At 44.4% G+C, this 21,975-nt stretch overlaps 1 protein-coding gene across 1 annotated transcript; it reads left to right on the top strand.

The window, feature by feature from the left end:
* The first annotated feature begins 17,488 nt into the window (after positions 1–17,488).
* Positions 17,489–21,198, top strand: LOC142187322 (DNA damage-regulated autophagy modulator protein 1-like). The gene is made up of 7 exons (XM_075261545.1): positions 17,489–17,607; positions 17,965–18,032; positions 18,160–18,302; positions 18,588–18,759; positions 19,667–19,722; positions 20,884–20,970; positions 21,121–21,198. Exons 1-7 carry the CDS (start codon positions 17,489–17,491, stop codon positions 21,196–21,198), a joined length of 723 nt encoding a protein of 240 aa, XP_075117646.1.
* The last annotated feature ends 777 nt before the right edge of the window (positions 21,199–21,975 follow it).

Genomic DNA, 21,975 nt, shown 5'->3' with positions numbered 1-21,975 from the left:
CAATAATATATTGGGTTTACAAATACCCTCATTTCTTGCTACTGCCATATAGTGCCAGTTTCTGACTGGGAATTCAAAGAATATATTGGGGTTACAAATACCCTCATTTCTTGCTACTGCTATATAGTGCCATTGTCTGACTGGGAATTCCAAGAATATATTGGTGTTACAAATACCCTCATTTCTTGCTACTGCCATATAGTGCCAGTTTCTGACTGGGAATTCAAAGAATATATTGGGGTTACAAATACCCTCAATAGTTTTATAAATTATCTGTAGATCTGTAGAAGAGAACTCGTGTTTAATATAATTTTTTTTATTATTTTGTTCCTTTTTGGTTTTCAAAACTTCCCTTATTGGAGATAGACACATCCTTGTCCGCACAAACCTGGTGGCAGGGTGTGTATGACTTATGGCAGCTGCAATGAATGGGAGATAATGGTTATAAACTTGTCTATAGACTAATACAGTCACAAAAAAATGATGGGGTACAAACCCCTTCCTCAGGGCCGCATACACAGACCAGGTCAGCCTAGTGAGTCAGAGGATGCTCCGTTGGGCCATGGCTTTGATACAATTATGGTCCAGCAGAAGACACCAAAATGTGAAGGGTACCCTGATGTATTTCCTTAGGGGGTTGCTGGAAATTCAGCCTTCAGAATTATTTTATTAATGGGCTCAAGGACCCACAGTCTGACACAAACAGAGACCTATTTATGAAGTGTATTGTGTTATTTCCATGTCTTATCTGGACCTCCAGCAGTCGAGCAGACCTGTTTTTCTTTGCTGCACCCTCCAGTGATCAGGAGATGGCCCCAAATGTAAAGCACCATGGAATTAATGGTGCTATATAAATAAACAATAATAATAATAATAATGGCTCTGCGGACTGTGTCATAGTCTACACAGTAAAGTTTGAATGGAATCTATCAGCAGGAAACTCAATATCAAAGTGTCAGTTACAGTCCATTGCAGGGGACATTATGTCCCTATAAATGCACCGTTACCTTGAAAAATCATATTATGAATATGCAAATGAGGCTCAAGTGCACTGGAGTCTGTCAGTGCCTCCAAGGGCTCCGTCTCCAGGTATAAACTGTTGTCCCAGTCCTAGACTGACATCCTCTTTCTGTCCTAAGCTAAGACGATTCTTGTTGAATACTTATACATGTTCCTGGTACACGTGAACAAACTGGATCGTAACTAGCAGGATTTGTTACAGATTTTCCAAAAATTTTAGATTTGTCCAAAGCATTCATTTTTGGGGGTTCACCATGTGAAAATCATTATTATACTATGGGGTTTCTTCCTAACCCAGGGTATGATAAGCGGTGATGGAGGAGATACTCACCTCTCCTGGGCTCCCTTGTGTCTTCCATCCTACTTTAGCCTCCTGGTTTGCCTATCTTTAGTACCTGTGTCCCCCCCCCCACCTGGAGCATTTGGAGGATGTGGCACACCCCCATTGCACTTAAGCCTCATTTTCCTATTTCCAAAGAGTGCAAATGAGGCTGAAGGAAATGGAGCATCTATTGCACATCTAATGGTACAATGGTGATGATCAGTATAATGTCCCCTACAATACATTGTGATTTCTGTAATCTCTTTCCTGGTGACAGATTCACTTTAAAATAGTCTTGGTGTGAAAACCGCAATAATTCAGAATGGCCACATATAATATTATATATATTAATACATTTAGAATGTTATTTTTTTGGTGATACATTCCCTTTAATAAAATGTTTATATATTTAACACAATGGCTGATGTATTATACCTGTCACTCTGATTTATTACTATTATGATAACAATATGTGAAGGGGCAATTCCATCCTCTAATGGGGTATTTATTTCGACCTCAGTTGGTCATGGCGTCATGTTGTACCGTCCATCAGAAATGAATGTGAGCTACAAAAACAACATAACTTGCTGCGGATCGCTGTATCAATAAATCCAATTCACTTGTATAGGAATTGCAGAATATCACAGCTTGCCAGGGCCGGGGGTTCCAGATAGGGCCAGGGGCTATTGTGGGTGCTGCGACATTTTTCAGGATGACCAGACCCACTTTAAAACAGACCCCTTCCCTTTTTGGTGACACAAGGAAAGGCAACCTCCCCCCCCCCCCAGTGCCTCCTTTTCCCCTAGAATGTTCCCCTATTCCACATATTAATTGACCCTTTGTGTTAATTTTACCCTTAAGACACTGAAGCCCCCCATTATGTGAAAGGGAGTCAGCAGGGAGATGGGTATCAAACTAATGACAGCACCTTGTAGGGCAAATTCTACACTTTCCACAAATGCCTTTCTTTTTATGCATTGCAGCTCCATTTTCATGCAAATTAGTATTTCATTCTTATGCAAATTAGCTGTGAAGCGCTTTATGGGTGTGTCCTCTCTTGCCAGGGCTTCACTCTCTGCTCTAGATAATGACATAAGAATAAAATATTGATTTTCATGAAAACAAAGCTGCAATGCAGATTAAGAAAGGCATCTTTGGAAAGTGTAGACGTTGCTCTACAGTCCACAGGCCTAAGGTGGCTTGCGGACTACAAGTCAGAGAATGGTAAAGCACAAAGTTTCCTGTACTGTATATACTGTACTATATACTTACAAGCCAGGAGAACACTGTTCGGTCAAGAAATGGCAAAAACAGCTTGTTAATGTATCCGAAATCCCCTGCAGTTACATAATGGCTTGGAAGCACTTGTACACTTCCCAATCCCAAACAACCATGCCCTTTAGGGGTACATAATAAGGTACAGACTCTGACAGTAACACAGTAAATCACTGGCCTAAAGATTGGAGGCCCAGGCGGGCAGGGTCGTCTCTTCCACTTGCACTAGATCACTCAGCTACTTAGACATATACATATATATATATATATATATGTATATATATATATATATATATACATATATATAGTATATATATATATATAATATATGTCAGGGTCTGTGGTTGCTAGGTGGGGTGGCATAGACACACAAATCCAGATTATTAGTCCAAAATAATGGTAGAGTTTTACTTTCACTCCAAAACAGTGCAGCAACAAAAGAAACCAATACAAAAATAAATCCCTGCCCGGCTGGGCTCTGACTGAACATATAATAGGTTACCTCACGTAGAATAACAGAATCAATAACAATTTGAATGATACAGCAAAGCTCCAATGGTGTGACCTTCCTGCTGGCTCTCCAGCCAAGCTCTGACCAAGAACTGCTGCTGGAGCAACATTTTAAGCCTCCCTGATGAGGAGAACTCAAAGCAGCTGACACACTGCAGAAACCTCCACAATGTGTGGACTAGAGGGGGGTGGAATGACAGGTCCCACTGACAACCTACCTGCCATTCCTAAAACTCCAGCCAGATACTGAGCATTTAAAGGGGCTCTAACAGCAAAATTTTGCTGTATGAGCCCTACATATCCGTGAATAGCCTCTAAAAAGACTATTCAGGCACTGCTAATCTTATTTTAACCCCCCCGTTTTAAAGTAAAACTATGAAAACATATATGTAAATCATACCTATTGTGCACGCTGGGCGGTCCTCCATGGTCCCACATCATCTTCTGGCACGCCTACATCTTCTTTCTTCTTCTTTCAGTGACGCCCTCCAGTCCTGGCTCTTCCTCGGCTTCATTGTTTTCTTCTTCCTGCGGTTCAAATCTGATTGGTTCAAATCCGGCGCATGCGCAGAGCACTCCCTCCGGAGCTATTGCGCACGCTCTGGCACCATTTTTCTCAATGGCAGTGCACATGCGCCAAATTTGATCCAATCGGATTTGAACCACCGGAAGAAGTGGACGATGAAGCCGGGGAAGAGCCAGGACCGGAGAGCGTCGCCGAAAGAAGAAGAAAGAAGAGGTAGGCGTGCCAGAAGATGACGTCGGACCGTGGATCACTGCCCAGTGTGCACGCCGCTAAGGCATGATTTGCATATATGTTTTTAAAGTTTTATTTTAAAACGGGGGGGGGGGGGGGGAGGGGGTAAAATAAGATTTATGGTGCCTGAATAGCCTTTTTAAAGGCTATTCACACATATGTGGGGCTCATACAAGATAATTTTGCTGATAGAGCCCCTTTAACAAAATGCTCAGCAGACAAAAGTTGAGTGCAGAGAACAAAAATCCAAAAATCATTCCTGGACTTTTCTCATCTCGCCCACCTGAGTAGTCTGGGCGAGATGTACACCCCCTCTATTATCTGACTGGCCAATATATAGTACCATGGAATTAAAGGTTCTCTAAAACAAAAATAACGTAAATGTCTCACCCTAAATACTGTATAAGCAATAATATTAAACTATACCAGCTCCAGAATAATCCAGAGCCATGTAGGTAATAAGGAAAGACTCTGCAGCTGTCAGTGGGTACACTATTATACTGTTATATATAGGACCCCACTGAGAAATATCCCATCACATAGTATATACCATAGTAATGGAAGCGGCTGCATTATATGATGTAACATACACTGCTCAAAAAAATAAAGGGAACCCTCAAATAACACATCCTAGATCTGAATGAATGAAATATTCTCATTGAAGACTTTGTTCTGTACAAAGTTAACTGCGATGACAACAAAATCACACAAAAATCATCAATGGAAATCAAATTTATTAACCAATGGAGGCCTGGATTTGGAATCACCCAGGGTTGGACTGGGGTGTCTAGGGCCCACCAGTGGAATTGTTTCTAGGGGCCCACCGCCAGGACCCTGCAGATCAGCGGTACTGAGACACAACGGCTAAATGTAATAACATGTCCGGAGACATTCTGCTCACCCACTATACCATGTGCACTACCTAAACCTGCTGCTACACCTTGTATGGCAAGTGAAGAGTGCGGCTCCTAGAAATGTTACCATTACCTGTAGCCACGCTGTCCTGGAAGAGCTGATCTGCAGAGGTCCTGGCTGTTGTATCATCACAGATGTAATATTGATGGCCTATCCTAAGGACAGACCATCAATATTCGAAACATGGATAAATCCTTTAACGTGGTTGTCCAGGAATTGGAGCAACTCATGTGCCAGGGGGGAGGTGTAAAATAAAAAACAAAGAAAAAAGCATACTCACCTGTCTCTGTTGTCCACCGCCAGTGTCCGTGCCAGTCTTGTGCTGGCGCCTCCTTGCTGGGAGTCCTGTGATCGCTGAGACCAATTAGGTACAGGATTTGCCACAAGTGAAGCCCTTGAGATGGCACGAGAGGTGGATACAAGTGGAGAGAGAACATTAGGTGAGTTTGTGATCATAGGGACATTCAAGTGTGACAGCCCATGTGGACCTTATGATTCGTGTCGGTGCCATCCTATTCCATTTCTATTACATTCTATAAAGACATTAGCAAACAATGGAAGGAAAATCAAATATGAGGATCACAAGACCATTCTGTCCTACAATAGATGATAATAGAAGATGACTAAGGGAGAATTCACACAGAGTTTTTTGGCGTGTAATTTGGCGCGTCATTTTACGTGCGTTTTTTTGTGGCTGCCATTGACTTCAATGGTGTTTTACGTCTGTGTGGAATGACGCGCGTTGTTTACGCACGTCATTTCTACACGTGTCTTTTTTTCGCGTGTGTTTTGGAACGCGCGTGTTTATTCTACGCGCGTTAAACAAATACGACGTAGATCTATGGTGAAACGGACCGTTTTGACAGCGCGTATACGGTCGCGTTAACGTTTTTTTTCCATTTGTTTTTAAATACAGCAGAATACATAGCTCACAATTTTGGTCTCCAAAGACACACGGACGGCCATTCAAGCTGCAAACTATCCGAAAATTTCTAAACACATTCAAAACATCATAAATGTAAGTTGTGTTTACGTACTATTTGTTTGACGGGTGCACTTTTTTGTAAAGTGAACTTTTTGCACAGTTAACACTGGCCTTTTGACTGAAAAGTGTGTATTATGGCGGTGTTAAGGGAGCAGCCTGTATTGGCCTTAAAGGGGCTCTATCACTGGGAAAAGTCATTTTTATCTAAACACATGCTTGCATAGGCTTTAGAAAGTCTATTCCACACCTACCTTTAGTATGTAGATTGCCTCAGTGGTCTCTGAATAAGTCCGTTTTTATTCATATGCTAATGAGCCTCCAGCCAGATCAGGAAGTTCCCAGCAGCCTCATCTCTCCCATTATCTTCTGTGTGTGTGAAGCAAACAGGAAGCCGAGTCATCATCGTCATCAGCAGCAGTCTTCCATAGAAAACAGCAGAGAGAGGAGTGCACCATCTATCGTGCACTAGTCTAATTAGCATATGAATATAAACGGACTTATTCAGAAACCAGTGAGGCAATCTACATACTATAGGTAGGTGTGAAATAGACTTTCTAAAGGCTATGCAAAGGTGTGATTAGTTAAAAATGACTTTTCCTAGTGATAGAGCCCCTTTAATACTGTATGGGTTTTGCATCACAACACACACAATAATGTGTTTGGTGATGTTCTCACTCTTTGTCTATGTTTTTTTTTTTTTTTGGGGTGATTTTCACACAATTTGTGGGCAATGACATTACTATGTTTTTGTGTGAAAACATGTTTTTATTTTTTCAATCTTTAGAAACAGCATGTCTGCACGTGGGGCCAAAGCTACAACCCCCAAAAAGTCCACTTATCATCGAATGGACATTAACGTGACACGCCTCATCGAATTAGTAAGTGTCTGGTCCAGATGGCAGGAACCATATTATGTTGCTGGAAATAAATAGCATGAAAATATGCACTTTAGTATGTCATGTCCAAAGTGTAGCCAAATTATGGCCCACCATACAGTTGTTGTTGTTTTATATCCAGTCTTCTGACATGTGGGCCATATGTGTTTTAGAAAGCTGGACTAGCCTTTTCACAGGGAGGGCAAACATTTACACCCCAACAAAAAAACACTCATGTGTTGAGTTTGGGACTTCAACGCCACTGTTTCTTAGGAAAATGTGTTAAAAATGCAAACATATAGATATAGTAGCGCCTCCTTCTGGTGTGTCGTTTTGGTATATTAATTTCTCTGTTATGTTTCCCTTCCCAACTATGCAGGTTCATTTGAAACCCAATCTTTGGGCTAAAGCCGATCCGTTGTATGCTGATCGCCATGCTCGAGAGGCCACATGGATCAGCATCTGCGAGGAGTTATTTGAGCCACAGTGGTCCAGCTTTGGGCGCAGTGATAAAATACGAATTGATGAATATATTTTTGCATTCAGCTTTTTTTGTTTTGTTGCAATTGTGTATGTTTAACACTGGCTTATGTGAAAAAGCATTTTTTATTTTGGCTGTTTTTTTTCTATATTTTTTTCACAGAAAACGATGTTCGCACACGGTGGAAGAGTGTGCGGGACCGCTTCATACGGGAGATCTGGAAGGCGGAGCGGAGTGGGGCCTCTCCTGCCAAGCGGCAGAAAATTACCTTCTATGAGGATCTGCAGTTCCTGCTCAGCGGCATGGGAGAAAAGTCATAAGTGTTTTTTTTAATAATCTCTTTTTGTGTTTAATGGTTAAAATCGACGGCCTTTTAAGTAATGTTTTTTTCTTTTTTTTTTGTTCACCATCCAGATCTTCAGGCAATGTCACACAGACACTGTCAGACTCCCCTGCACCACCAAAGGAACTGCAGACTATAGAGGCCAGCCACCCACAAAGCCCGCCTGCCGATTGCTCGTATGAATCGGTGAGGGGACGACAAGAAACCAGTGATGACGACACCTCCTTCCGAGTGGGTTCCGAGCCAATGTCACCTGCTTCTTCTCCGGCTGGCCAACTTCTCACGGAAGAAGAGTCAGCCCAGGAGCCGGTGTCACTCACCCAGAGGAGGAGGCATGGACGTCGTGCCCCTCAACGCTGCACACCTTCCAACCACGAGCAGACTGGAAGGACCTCCCGGATAGAGGACAGACAGTTGGATGTTGAGCGGGAAGCTGTGTCCTTTATCCGGAGGGTGAACAGCCAGGACCACGCCAGTTACTTTGGGAATGATGTGGCAGCTATCTGCCATCAGTTGCCACATGAGAGACAGCAAGATTTCAAGGCGTATGTCCATGCTGTGGCGGCAGACTTCCAGTATATCTCATATCCCAGTTCCGGCAGCTGTGTTGCCGTGGCCCAGCCACTTGTCCTCCAGCCCAACAACAATCCCCAAACTTATCCTCCACCCCAACACAGCCCCTACTTCCCAGTCCCGGGCCCACATTTGTGCCATCTCCTGCTCCCCATGTTGCGGACTCTCCGCTTCCCAGCCCAATACACTGTTCACTTTTGAGTCCGGATGATTATCCGTCTTCTTAATTTCCTTCCCCATGCTCTTTTCTCGTTTTTTTTTTTTTTTTTTTTTTGGGGGGGGGGGGATTCTACGTTGTAAATATTGTAATAAATATATATTTTTTTTGGTTAAAAAGTTTATACATTGTTTTGTGTTTTCTTCTTTTCAATACATTAGCTTGCAATATACTGCAGATTTTCCTGCCTTTCACCATAGGCATCTTTAAAGAGGACCTTTCATCATATCCGGCCACATGCAGTGTTTTATATAGTGCTGGAAAGCTGACAGTGCGCTGAATTCAGTGCACTGTCAGCTTTCTAGCAGTATATAACACTGCATGTGGCTGGATATGATGAAAGGTCCTCTTTATAAGGGAGAAGTTTTCATGGTTTGGCCCACAGGCTGCTCAATATACTTCTGCAAAGCCAACAGTGCGCAGATTTCAGAGCATTGCTCCGCACAGCTAGTCTGTCAGGAAGATACTTCTGCAAGGCAGCACCTACAGCACTGTACAGTATACATTCAGAACCACTCAAAATAGACTCATGTGAAAATCAACATGATGTCACCTAGCCCAACAAGGAGGCTGCATTCCTACACCCTGCAAACTCAGTACAGTGCTATACATGCTGCCTACTAAATAGAAGGCCAGCCTGAAAGACTGTCTTGAAAAACATTCTAGAAAGTGCAAATTGGCCTTTTTAACAATAGCTGTTCTCCTTGCACTCTGCGACATTTTTCAGTCTTCTGTAAAGGTAAAGGTAATGGCCTTCTCATCAGAGCTCAAACTCTCTCGTGTCCATCATGACAGGTGTATGGTGATTAAATAATGGGTTGTCCTTTCTGGCCCTGCCCAGTGGGCTGGCTCTTGTTTTTAATGAGTTGTAGGTGTTTTTACGCTTCCGTAAGCGCGAGTTGAAGACGTGCCAGAAAACGCCTATGTAGCGCGATGCGTTCAATAAACACGCGCGTAAAAAAAACCGCGCGTAAAATGACGCGCCAAATTACACGCCAAAAAACTCAGTGTGAATGCACCTTTAGAATGAGAGGAAATCCACACAAACACGGGGAGAACATACAAACTCCTTGTAGATGTTCCTGGCAGGATTCCAACCCAGGACTACAGCGCTGCAAGGCTGCCGTGCTAACCACCGAGCCACCGTGTTGCCCCACAAACTATATTTTCCATGCCGTCTTCTCTGAGAAGCCCACCTCTCTAGTGTAATGCCGGTACTGCTAGTCCAATTCCCTTTTATAGTCCTTGCAGACCGAGATGATATGGACATTTGCATATAAGGTAAATATTTTCCTCCCTCTTCATTCCTTCTATATATTTCTATTCTTCCAGAGCCAGCACACACGGGGTCTATTAATGCGCCATCTTGTGGATGTTTTTGTGAACTACACCTGCCTATACTTTGCCATTGTAATTTGAGTTGTTACTGTAAAGGGAGTGTCCATTATGATTAGCTGACCTCCAGGACCAATCAGGCTCCCTTGACTGGCCTGGAGGGAGTGTTGAGTGACCACCCTCTCTAGAGGGGGTTGGGGACGTTTTTGGCTGACTTCTTTTGTGTGGGGCTACAAGTCTAAGACATGAGACAGCTAGCAGACAGAGCACATGGAGCACGGATAATGGCTTCCCACTATCAGGGTACACCAAGCAGAGATGCCTTCTCCTCTGTCCTCAAGGCCCTTCTCAGAGAGTGTTTTCCTCTGAAGCTCTAATCTTACAAGCGCTGAAGTTGATGGACTTGTTTTATCCGTACATTTGGGACCTCACACGTATATCTCTATCCAAGTAAGTCTTTGGGACAAATCTATAGTTAAGAAACCCATAGCTAGTCTGGCAGAAATTGAGGGTCTCCCGCTGCCGAATTGTATCTCCTCTTCTATATACGTGTACCCAGTTTTGTTGAGGACTAACCCCCTGGATACAGGCCATCTTTACAAGTATATACAAGTTAACTGCCAAGCAACTACTATCCAAAGCATTCTGCCCCATCCTCTGCTAATTGGACACTACCTACAAAGATCGCTGTATTGTATGTGAAGAAGTCCCCCATATGTACATTTGTATTACTTTGTCCTGCTAGTAAAAAGAAAAGCAACGATTACCCCCGAAGCCTGGTTGTCTGTTGTCATTGTCAGATATCACGTGGGGGCGGGTAATCGGGGACATCAAAAAGGAGATTTTGTGCATTTTCGGGACCAAGGGACCCCCCTGGAAAGCCGGCCACCTCGGATATTACTTGTGATACCAGCCCTGGCCCTCCTGAGTGTTGCAACCAGAAGACCACTTTTTAATGCAATTGGCTTAACCACGTTAGGACCAACCCATTCTCCCTGTTGGCAGGATTTTTCTGCCATTGATTGTCTATGGTTCTGTTTTTGTTCATGCATTTTTAAGAACTCTAAAAAAAAATTTTCTTTCTAGTTATTCAAATAATTTCTGTGTATTTTTGGTGATACATTGGGATTTGTTTCTATGTTTTTTTCCTTTTGCATTTTTTTTTAAATATCTGAGAAAATGTCAAATAAAAAGGGAGGGGAAACATCTGTTACTAATTTTTTTTTTTACAGTAATTTTCATGTAAGTGGCAAATATTTTTTTGTCGCTGAGGGTGGGATTAGAACCTGTGAGGTGGATGTGGTAGTGATGTTCCTTTTTTAATTTATTTTTTTTTGTCTTAATTTTATTTTGTTTATTTACCCATCCATTGCTACTCCATAAAGTTATATCAGAACTTTGATTTTTTTTTTCTGATGCCAATGGTCTCCAATAGCAATTTTCTGTAAAGTTCTCCTGGTAGACTGGAGGACTTACACATACACTTGTTCTTCAGTATTGACTTTACGTATATGTGTTATTTTATACCGTGACAGAAAATTCAGAAATTTAACCTGGACATTGCCCACGTTACCCAAGGCGAAGAGTATGTGTCACTTACCAAGACCCCCAAGCTGTTTGTCAAAGTTCAGAAATTCTTCAATACTTGGCAGAACGAGCTGGATGAGTCTATCAAAAAGTTCTATATTCTTGGTGAGACCCCCTTAGAGAGAGATCCAGTGAGAGCATCTGATCGGCCCCTCCAAAATACAGATCAGCAAGAAACATGCCGATAAAAACAAGACGCATGGTTTGCCTTCTTCTCAGATCCCCAAAAGCTCTCAAGGCTTCACTTTCAATCTAACTTCACTCTATAAGGCCAGGTACTTATCACTTTCTACATAAAAAAGGTCTTTGAACTTAATCCCTTCCCGCCGATGGCACTTTTTGACTTCCTGACCAAGCTCGATTTTTTAAAATTGACGTGTGTCACTTTATGTGGCAATAACTTTGGAATGCTTTAACTTACCAAAGTGATTTTGAGATCGTTTTTTCGTAACACATTGTACTTACATGTTAGTGGTAAATTTTGGTTGATATGTTTTGTGTTTAATTATGAAAAAATAGGAAATTTGGTGGAAATTTTGAAAAATATGCATTTTATAAAGTTTGAAATGATGTACATTGCATACAGATAGTCAGGCTGCCAAAATTATATCATAAATCTCATGTCCCAGATCTCTGCTTTATGTCGGCAGTCGGTTCATACCTGCGCCCAGTCTCCACTTTAGCCAATCTGGCAGGTTTCCATCTTCTGCCCCGAGAAACTGGACAAGAGACGGAAACCAGCAGTCAGTTTTCAAACCCATTCACTTGAATTGGTTTGCAAAGTGACCACCCGTGTGCGTCTTTTGCTTGTCCGCAGCGAAGTCATTATTTTTCTAACCGGACATAAAGTCAGACATGCAGGACTTTGTGTCCAGTTAAAAAACCGTGGACAGGCACAAGATGCACATGGGCGGTCATTTTGCAAACCCATTCAAGTGAATGGGTTTGAAAACAGTCTGCTGGGTTTCCGTCTCCTGTCCAGTTCCTCGGGGCAGAAGACGGAGACCCGCCGGATTGGCTAAACTGGAGACCGGGTGCAGGAGTAAACCCGGCCATACATATCTGCACATTAAGCTCTGCCCCTAGAATCATCACTAAACACCCCCAAAACGTCCACTTTGGGGCAGGGATTAAGTAAGCATCATCCTTTCCACAACCCCATTCCTGGGATTATCACATGATTGGGACAGTTTACATGTATAGGTCTCCGACATTAGAGTCAGTAAGAGAAAAATTCTAAAAACCTTCAGAAAAACTTGGATATCAGTTTACTTTATCCTGAATAGTAATTTTTCACTTTAGGTTTAGTCTTCCTATAACCAGTGGTGTAACTACCGCCATAGCAGCAGAGGAAGCTGCTACAGGGCCCGGGACATTAGGGGCCCAGTGACAGCCGCTACCGCAGCTATCATTATACTCGGGGGTCTCTTCGGACCCCCGAGTATAATGATTGGCAGACCGGGAGAGGTAAGAAACATAAAAAACACTGTTACTTACCTCTCCATGACCCTGCCAGGCCTCCTTCTTAGTTGTCTGACGTCACATGAACCCGGCCTGCTTCCCAGGTCATGTGACGTCCGACGTCATTGAAGACGGACAGCAGCGGAGGCTGACAGTGTAGGAGCCGGGGGACAGGTAAGAAACAGTTTTTTAGGTTTTTATTTCACTGGGTCTCTGATTATTATACTCTGGAGTCTGAAAAGACCCCAGAGTATAATAATTGTTTATGGGAGTCAAGAGTGGGACATAATACTGTGTGCAGGGGCCACTATTGGGGATAATACTGTGTGCAGGGACCACTATGGGGCATAATACTGTGTGCAGGGGCCACTATGGGGGATAATACTGTGTTCAGGGGCCACTATGGGGTACAATACTGTGTGCAGGGGCCACTATTGGGGATAATACTGTGTGCAGGGGCCACTATGGGGCATAATACTGTGTGCAGGAGCCACTATTGGGGATAATACTGTGTGCAGGGACCACTATGGGGTACAATACTGTGTGCAGGGGCCACTATGGGGGATAATACTGTGTGCAGGGGCCACTATGGGGGATAATACTGTGTGCAGGAGCCACTATTGGGGATAATACTGTGTGCAGGGGCCACTATGGGGGATAATACTGTGTGCAGGGGCCACTATGGGGCATAATACTGTGTGCAGGAGCCACTATTAGGGATAATACTGTGTGCAGGAGCCACTATTAGGGATAATACTGTGTGCAGGAGCCACTATTAGGGATAATACTGTGTGCAGGGACCACTATGGGGCATAATACTGTGTGCAGGGGCCACTATGGGGGATAATACTGTGTGCAGGGGCCACTATGGGGTACAATACTGTGTGCAGGGGCCACTATGGGGGATAATACTGTGTGCAGGGGCCACTATGGGGCATAATACTGTGTGCAGGAGCCACTATTAGGGATAATACTGTGTGCAGGAGCCACTATTAGGGATAATACTGTGTGCAGGAGCCACTATTAGGGATAATACTGTGTGCAGGGACCACTATGGGGCATAATACTGTGTGCAGGGGCCACTATGGGGGATAATACTGTGTTCAGGGGCCACTATGGGGTACAATACTGTGTGCAGGGGCCACTATTGGGGATAATACTGTGTGCAGGGGCCACTATGGGGCATAATACTGTGTGCAGGAGCCACTATTGGGGATAATACTGTGTGCAGGGACCACTATGGGGTACAATACTGTGTGCAGGGGCCACTATGGGGGATAATACTGTGTGCAGGGGCCACTATGGGGGATAATACTGTGTGCAGGAGCCACTATTGGGGATAATACTGTGTGCAGGGGCCACTATGGGGGATAATACTGTGTGCAGGGGCCACTATGGGGCATAATACTGTGTGCAGGAGCCACTATTAGGGATAATACTGTGTGCAGGAGCCACTATTAGGGATAATACTGTGTGCAGGAGCCACTATTAGGGATAATACTGTGTGCAGGGACCACTATGGGGCATAATACTGTGTGCAGGGGCCACTATGGGGGATAATACTGTGTGCAGGGGCCACTATGGGGTATAATACTGTGTGCTGGGGCCACTATGGGGGATAATACTGTGTGCAGGGGCCACTATGGGGCATAATACTGTGTGCAGGAGCCACTATTAGGGATAATACTGTGTGTAGGAGCCACTATTGGGGATAATACTGTGTGCAGGGGCCACTATGGGGCATAATACTGTGTGCAGGGGCCACTATGGGGTATAATACTGTGTGCAGGGGCCACTACGAGGGATAATACTGTGTGCAGGGGCCACTAAGGGGGATAATACTGTGTGCAGGGGCCACTATAGGGGATAATACTGTGTGCAGGGGCCACTATGGGGTACAATACTGTGTGCAGGGGCCACTATTGGGGATAATACTGTGTGCAGGGGCCACTATGGAGCATAATACTGTGTGCAGGAGCCACTATGGGGCATAATACTGTGTTCTGGGACCACTATGGGGGATAATACTGTGTGCAGGGGCCACTATGGGGGATAATACTGTGTTCAGGGACCACTATGGGGTACAATACTGTGTGCAGGGGCCACTATTGGGGATAATACTGTGTGCAGGGGCCACTATGGGGCATAATACTGTGTGCAGGAGCCACTATTGGGGATAATACTGTGTGCAGGGACCACTATGGGGTACAATACTGAGTGCAGGGGCCACTATGGGGGATAATACTGTGTGTAGGAGCCACTATTGGGGATAATACTGTGTGCAGGGGCCACTATGGGGGATAATACTGTGTGCAGGGGCCACTATGGGGCATAATACTGTATGCAGGAGCCACTATTGGGGATAATACTGTGTGCAGGGACCACTATGGGGCATAATACTGTGTGCAGGGGCCACTATGGGGGATAATACTGTGTGCAGGGGCCACTATGGGGCATAATACTGTGTGCTGGGGCCACTATGGGGCATAATACTGTGTGCAGGAGCCACTATTGGGGATAATACTGTGTGCAGGGGCCACTATGGGGGATATTACTGTGTGCAGGGGCCACTATGGGGCATAATACTGTATGCAGGAGCCACTATTGGGGATAATACTGTGTGCAGGGACCACTATGGGGCATAATACTGTGTGCAGGGGCCACTATGGGGGATAATACTGTGTACAGGGGCCACTATGGGGCATAATACTGTGTGCTGGGGCCACTATGGGGCATAATACTGTGTGCAGGGGCCACTATGGGGGATAATACTGTGTGCAGGGGCCACTATGGGGCATAATACTGTGTGCTGGGGCCACTATGGGGTACAATACTGTGTGCAGGGGCCACTAAGGGGGATAATACTGTGTGCAGGGGCCACTATGGGGGATAATACTGTGTGCAGGGGCCACTATGGGGAATAATACTGTGTGCAGGGCCACTATGGGGGATAATACTGTGTACAGAGGCCACTGTGGGGGATAATACTGTGTGCAGGGGCCACTATGGGGGATAATACTGTGTGCAGGGGCCACTATGAGGAATAATACTGTGTGCAGGGGCCACTATGGGGGATAATACTGTGTGCAGGGGCCACTATGGGGGATAATACTGTGTGCAGGGGCCACTATGGGGAATAATACTGTGTGCAGGGGCCACTATGGGGGATAATACTGTGTGCAGAGGCCACTATGGGGGATAATACTGTGTGCAGAGGCCACTGTGGGGGATAATACTGTGTGCAGAGGCCACTATGGGGTATAATAGAGCGCGCAGGAATGCATAGGAGGGGTCGGTTGTCAAAAGTTCGCCACGGGTCCCCACCGTTTCTGGTTACACCAGTGCCTATAACACAACACCATCAATTTAAAATCATATTCTTTTGCCTTTTAGCTTCGCTGACAGTAGTTTTTCCCGCTAGCTACAATGTGCTTGAATGTCAGAGGTCAGTACAGGAGGGAGAAGGAGGCATTGTCTAACTACGGCAACACTCTTACCTTGTAATAAGTAAAAAAAAAAGCTATGGTTATGGAAGGTCAAAGAGAAGGAGTCCTGCTAAAAACTTAGCACAGAGAATGTTTTACAATATTATCTTTTTTCTCTTAGGGCCCCTTCACACGGAGGATACGCTGACTGATTTTGAACATGTAAACGTTCCGAATCAGCGGCGTTTAAAACAGATCCCATTGCTTTCTATGGGAGGTAGCATACGTGCGCTCCCCATAGAAATTAATGGGCTGCTTTTTCCCATTCATTTCTATGGGGAGCACGCGTATGCCGGGTCCCATAGAAAGCAATGGAACATGTTTTAAACGCTGCTGATTCGGAATGTTTACACGTTCAAAATCAGCCAGCGTATACTCCGTGTGCAGGGGCCCTTAGGGTATCGTGCAGGTAATAGTAATGGTGCAGACTGGACAAACAAAATATACATGATGGACAGTGGTGCTGTTTTTCACAGAAGGTACATGCTATTCTTATATTAGTACAATTCCTTAAAAGAAACAGTAGTCTGAGAGCAGTATTTTTGGAAGGGAACAACTGGGAAGTGACTACGTGGCCGGTTGGTTGGTCGAGCCAATTGAACACCATCAAAAGATCAGATTCCAATATTGAACATCAATAAAACCTTTGTGATAAATGGTAATGGATTATGGATTTATCACCATCTATAGAATCTGCCCCCATAGAGGTGACCGCGCGGCTCCCTGTACATGTATTCACCATCTGCGCTCCCTGGAATACACATAATACAGATGAGGGATTTCTGTGGTTTATTCTTGTGTCTTATTGTGGGATTATTCTGGGCTGAGCCTCGTAGTCACTATATGTTCTTCTATAGACAGCTCTATACGCAGCGTGTCAGGGGCGGTTTCACAGCTTTTTATTAATCAGTTTCCTTTGCCCAATAACCACATGTTGGATTAGAGATTATAGAGAAATATGACGATATCCACATACAAGGAGTTGTGGGTTTTTCTGTCTTTTAGGGTCAGCGGGGCTCAGGGTATTATACAATCCTGTAAATGAATATAGATATAGCAGCTATTACACTACAATGTGCAGGAGATTCTCTTATACAATATGCATATTAGGATAGATGTGACAAGATCTACAATACTGAGCACCAATCAGCTTCAGGCTGCATGTGGAATGATGGAACAATGGCAAGAGAACCTATGACATCACAAAATTCTTGTGACCTCATCGAGTTCTGAGCCTATAAAATCCTCTGCCTGCCATTCCCACAGTCTTCTTATCTGTAGCTACAGAGAAAGAGATAGTGTGCTATAAAGCAGCGATTTATTTAGCGAATCTACCTACTTTGCGTCATGGAAATCCGGGGTTTGGCGTTCCTGCCTATCCTGTGGTCCATATGGATGCTATTGGGTCTCAGTACCCTGTTTGCCGTAACGGTAATATTAGGGCATGAAACACATCCGTACATCAGGTAAGAGGGGATGGGGCGAGATTCCTGATTCTTGTTATTATCAGATTAATATTTGTATCTATTATTGTAAATGTCAGAAATAATCATTTTATTTGACTCCCTTTTTCATGTACTGCACCTCTATATCTGAGAAAGGGAATCTATCATTGGGTGTAGAGTATATGTAGGGGCAGGTAAAGGGTCGGAGGTTATTCATAACCTGCAGCCATCACATCTGCTAAAAAAAAGTGGCAGTGATTGAGTTAAAGGATAGTCAGTGGATAGTATGGGGGAGGGGAGAGTTATAGATAGGGATGAGATGTGACAATTCCACCGCTTGTGTCCTACTAACACCCAATATTTTACTCTCTTTCACAGTGCGACAGCAGCTCGGCTGCCCGAGTCCGTGATCTACACGGTGGTCTTCATGGTGTCTTCCATTCTGGGTAAGTGGAGCTTCTAATAGGGTGAAAACATCAGCACTGACCGGCGGCCATGACTGGAGATTGTACAGGTGTCTATAGAAGTGACCTATAGAAATCTCTGACTGATAACATGTATTGTCTATTACAGGAGCTGGCATCGTTCTCCTCCAATACAAGTTCATGATAATTCGGACTGAACCATCGGAGAAGCGACATCTCATAGGCCAGCGAATACTACTCGCCATAGGATGGATATCCTGTATTGGGTCCGCCCTGAATGCTGTATTTCCGGTTAGTTATCTTGTTTTATTGGAAATATTCAATCATATGTCATGTAATATAGAAAGTGAACATTGTCTGACAGTCAGTACATATATATATATATATATATATATATATATATTTATTTATATTTAGTATAGTTTATACTGTGTTATATATCTGTAGTTTTTGGATTTTTTTAGTCTCTCCCATAGAAATCACAGTTACAGTGGCGCCCCCTGGTGTCTATAAATACAAATCATAATTAACCCTTGTCAGCCTCATTGATAACATATATCTGTATTTCCATTCTAGGTGAATGTCAACCTTACAGCTCACGATATTGGCTCAGGACTCGGTTTTGGATGTGCTGACATTTTCAACTTATGTCAAGCGATTCTCCTGTATAAGAGGTCCTTCAGCAGTCGGCGAATGTGCCATATTAGACTGGCTCTGACCTCGGTGACATCTGTACTAATGCTATTCTGTATCCTTTTATATATAACTGGTAGTAAGTGATACTGAGGGGAGGAGATTATGGCCTTATTCACATGACAGAATTTGGAGAGGAACTTGAGGTGGTCTTCTGCCTTAGATTCCTCCCCAAATTCCAGCGCTGTATAACCGGTGGCAGAGCTTCGGATTTCTGCCACAGCTTTGCTCAGAGTTTAGCCTCAGAAACAAAGGGGCTAAACAGCAGTAGTTTTGTTCTGTGGGTTCTTGTGTCTGGATCAGCTGCAGAATCCGCAAAACATCAAGCAAAGCGTTTCTTTTATCAGTGACCTTAAAAAATAAGAGGTGTCCGCCCAGGGGGGAACCATGGGTTCACAGCTTGTCCTGGACTGGCTTAGGTCAGCAAAAATGCCGCCCTCCCCGAGGCCCTGGCAAAGCGCCGCCTGAAGCGGTCGCTTCAGGTCGCCTCATGGGAGGTGTGGCGCTGTGTCCGCCATTCCTTCCTGCTTTGTAAACAATGGGGGAGGGGATTCTGGCTGGTATTTGAAGCTTATTCCCCAACTGTAAAGTCCTCCCTTGTGATTCTATTGTAGCATAGATCTGATATAACAATATAGGCAGTGCGTAAATTGGTCCCGAACGCCCAGTTTATACCGGAACAGTATAAGGAACCACACAAATACCACTATCATTGTACCCGGGGTCTTTTCAGCCCTCAATAGTATAAGGATCGTAGGGCTAGGAGAGGTGAGGGAACATAAAATCACTGTTACTTACTTCTTCTGGCTCCAGAAGGCTTCAGGCCTACTTGGTGACGTCCCCGGTTTTTGTATATAATTATTCCAGAGTTCCCCCTAAATTTTTTTCCCAATTTAGGCAGTGAATATAGGAAATACTATAATATTAGAATTCTGTTACTTTTCCTTAACTTGTCCTTCCAGTCAGTGGAGTCATGTCCAGTTTTTACCTCCATCTAATCCCTGACAACCATAAGCAGGTGAGTTTATTTCACTTTCCACCATCTTGTATTATCCATATACATCATGTTTAAGGGGATTCTATCATTGGGAAACCCTATTTTCACTAACCGCACATCGGAATAACCTTTAGAAACGGTGGTGTAACTACTGCCGTAGCAGCAGAGGCAGCTGCCACAGGGCCCGGGACATTAGGGGCCTGGTTACAGCCGCTACCGTTGCTATCATTATACTCGGGGGTCTTTTCGGACCCCCGAGTATAATGATTGACGGCCTGGGAGAGGTAAGAAACATAAAAAGCACTGTTACTTACCTCTCCACGATCCGGGCAGGCTTCGGCCTAGTCATCTGACGTCTCATGACCCCGGCCTGTGTCCTGGGTCATGTGACGTCTGACGTCATTGAAGATGGACTACTTCGGAGGCTGACAGTGTAGGAGCCGGGAGATAGGTGAGTAACAGAGTCTTTTTTATGTTTTTCTTCCCCTGGTTCTCTGATTATTATACTCTTGGGTCTGAATTGCCACTGATTAGAAAGACTATTCTTCTCCTACCTTTATTTTTCTGCTCCGCGCCGCCGTTTTGGATAATTTTCTTATTTTTTCTTTATACAAATGAGTCTTCAGAAAGCACAGATGGCGTTCCTCCTGTGCTCAGAAAGTGCTGGGGTGTCCCCTCTGCTCAAGGCACACGCTCCTCCGAATATCCAGCGCCGCCTCTCTCTTCTTGTGCTGATGCCTCTCCGCATCATCAGCACCCGCCGATTCAAATCCTGCACATGCTCAGTTGCCTCTGTCCAATGTGAAATGGCAGAGCTGACTGAGCATGTGCGGAATTTGAATCCTGAACACAGAATCGGCAGGTGCTAATGCTGCGGAGAAGCGACGCTGGATCTTCGGAAGAGCGTGTGCCTTAAGGAACAGGGGACGCCCTCAGTGCTTTCTGAAGACTCGTTTGAATAAAGAAGAAATAAGAAAAGTCTCCAAAACGACAGCGTAGAGCAGAAAAATAAAGGCAGGAGAAGAATAGCCTGTGAAAATAGGGTTTCCCAATGATAGGATCCCCTTAACAGTAAAATGGAATCTCTTGGTGGATAAGATTTCCTTCTATCTCAATCCACAGCAGACAATGGTGAGTAAATCCGGGCACTAATATCTGCTATTCTCTCCTTCTCTTCTGTAGGTCATCTCTGATGCAGGCATGGTGGTCGAGTGGGTTCAGATGTTCTGCCTCGTAATTCAACAACTGACCAATTATACAGATTTCCAGGTGAGTAGATGTGTGACGTGTCTCATGTGCTCCACATATGTAGAAGATGACAATTTCTCCCTAAAACAGAAATGCCCACTTCACGTATAAATTAGATCTATATTCATAAGAGCGTTTCTGATGTGAAATATTTTCTTTTTTTCCTCTCAGCATTTATCTTTAAGGTTGTCCCGAGAAGGTGTCTCCATCAGCCTGAGAGAACCAGCCCAGGACCCTGAAAACCCCTAATAAGACTCCGGGGTAAGATAAAGGAAATCACTGCAATGTATTCCTGCAAAAGACATCGAGCTGGTGAGTCTATTTATCACAACCATTGACCTGTATGTAGGTCTATACTGGGGGGATATATACTTCAGGAGGACACACATTGGACAACTGCACAATACTGGAGAGCTGGAAGGCCCTCTGTACTACACCACACCGGACAGCTGATAGGTCCTCTATAGCAGGGATCTGATAGGTCCTCTATAGCAGGGATCTGATAGGTCCTCTATCGCAGAGATCTGATAGGTCCTCTATAGCAGGGATCTGATAGGTCCTCTATCGCAGGGATCTGATAGGTCCTCTTTAGCAGGGATCTGATAGGTCCTCTATAGCAGGGATTTGATAGGTCCTCCATAGCAGGGATCTGATAGGTCCTCTATAGCAGGGATCGGATAGGTCCTCTATAGCTGGGATCTGATAGGTCCTCCATAGCAGGGATCTGATAGATCCTCCATAGCAGGGATCTGATAGGTCCTCTATAGCTGGGATCTGATAGGTCCTCCATAGCAGGGATCTGATAGGTTCTCCATAGCAGGGATCTGATAGGTCCTCTATAGCTGGGATCTGATAGGTCCTCCATAGCAGGGATCTGATAGGTCCTCCATAGCTGGGATCAGAAACCTTTGAGCATCCAGCTGTTGTGAAACTATACTTCCCATCTTCACAAGCCCAGAGGTTACTGAGCCCAGCTCTATAGTATACTATATAGGAGTGTGGACGGTCCCTGTACATTATACCACA

The sequence above is a fragment of the Leptodactylus fuscus genome, unplaced genomic scaffold (assembly GCF_031893055.1).
Source record: "Leptodactylus fuscus isolate aLepFus1 unplaced genomic scaffold, aLepFus1.hap2 HAP2_SCAFFOLD_193, whole genome shotgun sequence".
In the NCBI taxonomy this organism is placed as follows: Eukaryota; Metazoa; Chordata; class Amphibia; order Anura; family Leptodactylidae; genus Leptodactylus; species Leptodactylus fuscus.
This window is presented reverse-complemented; position numbering and strand designations above follow the sequence as displayed.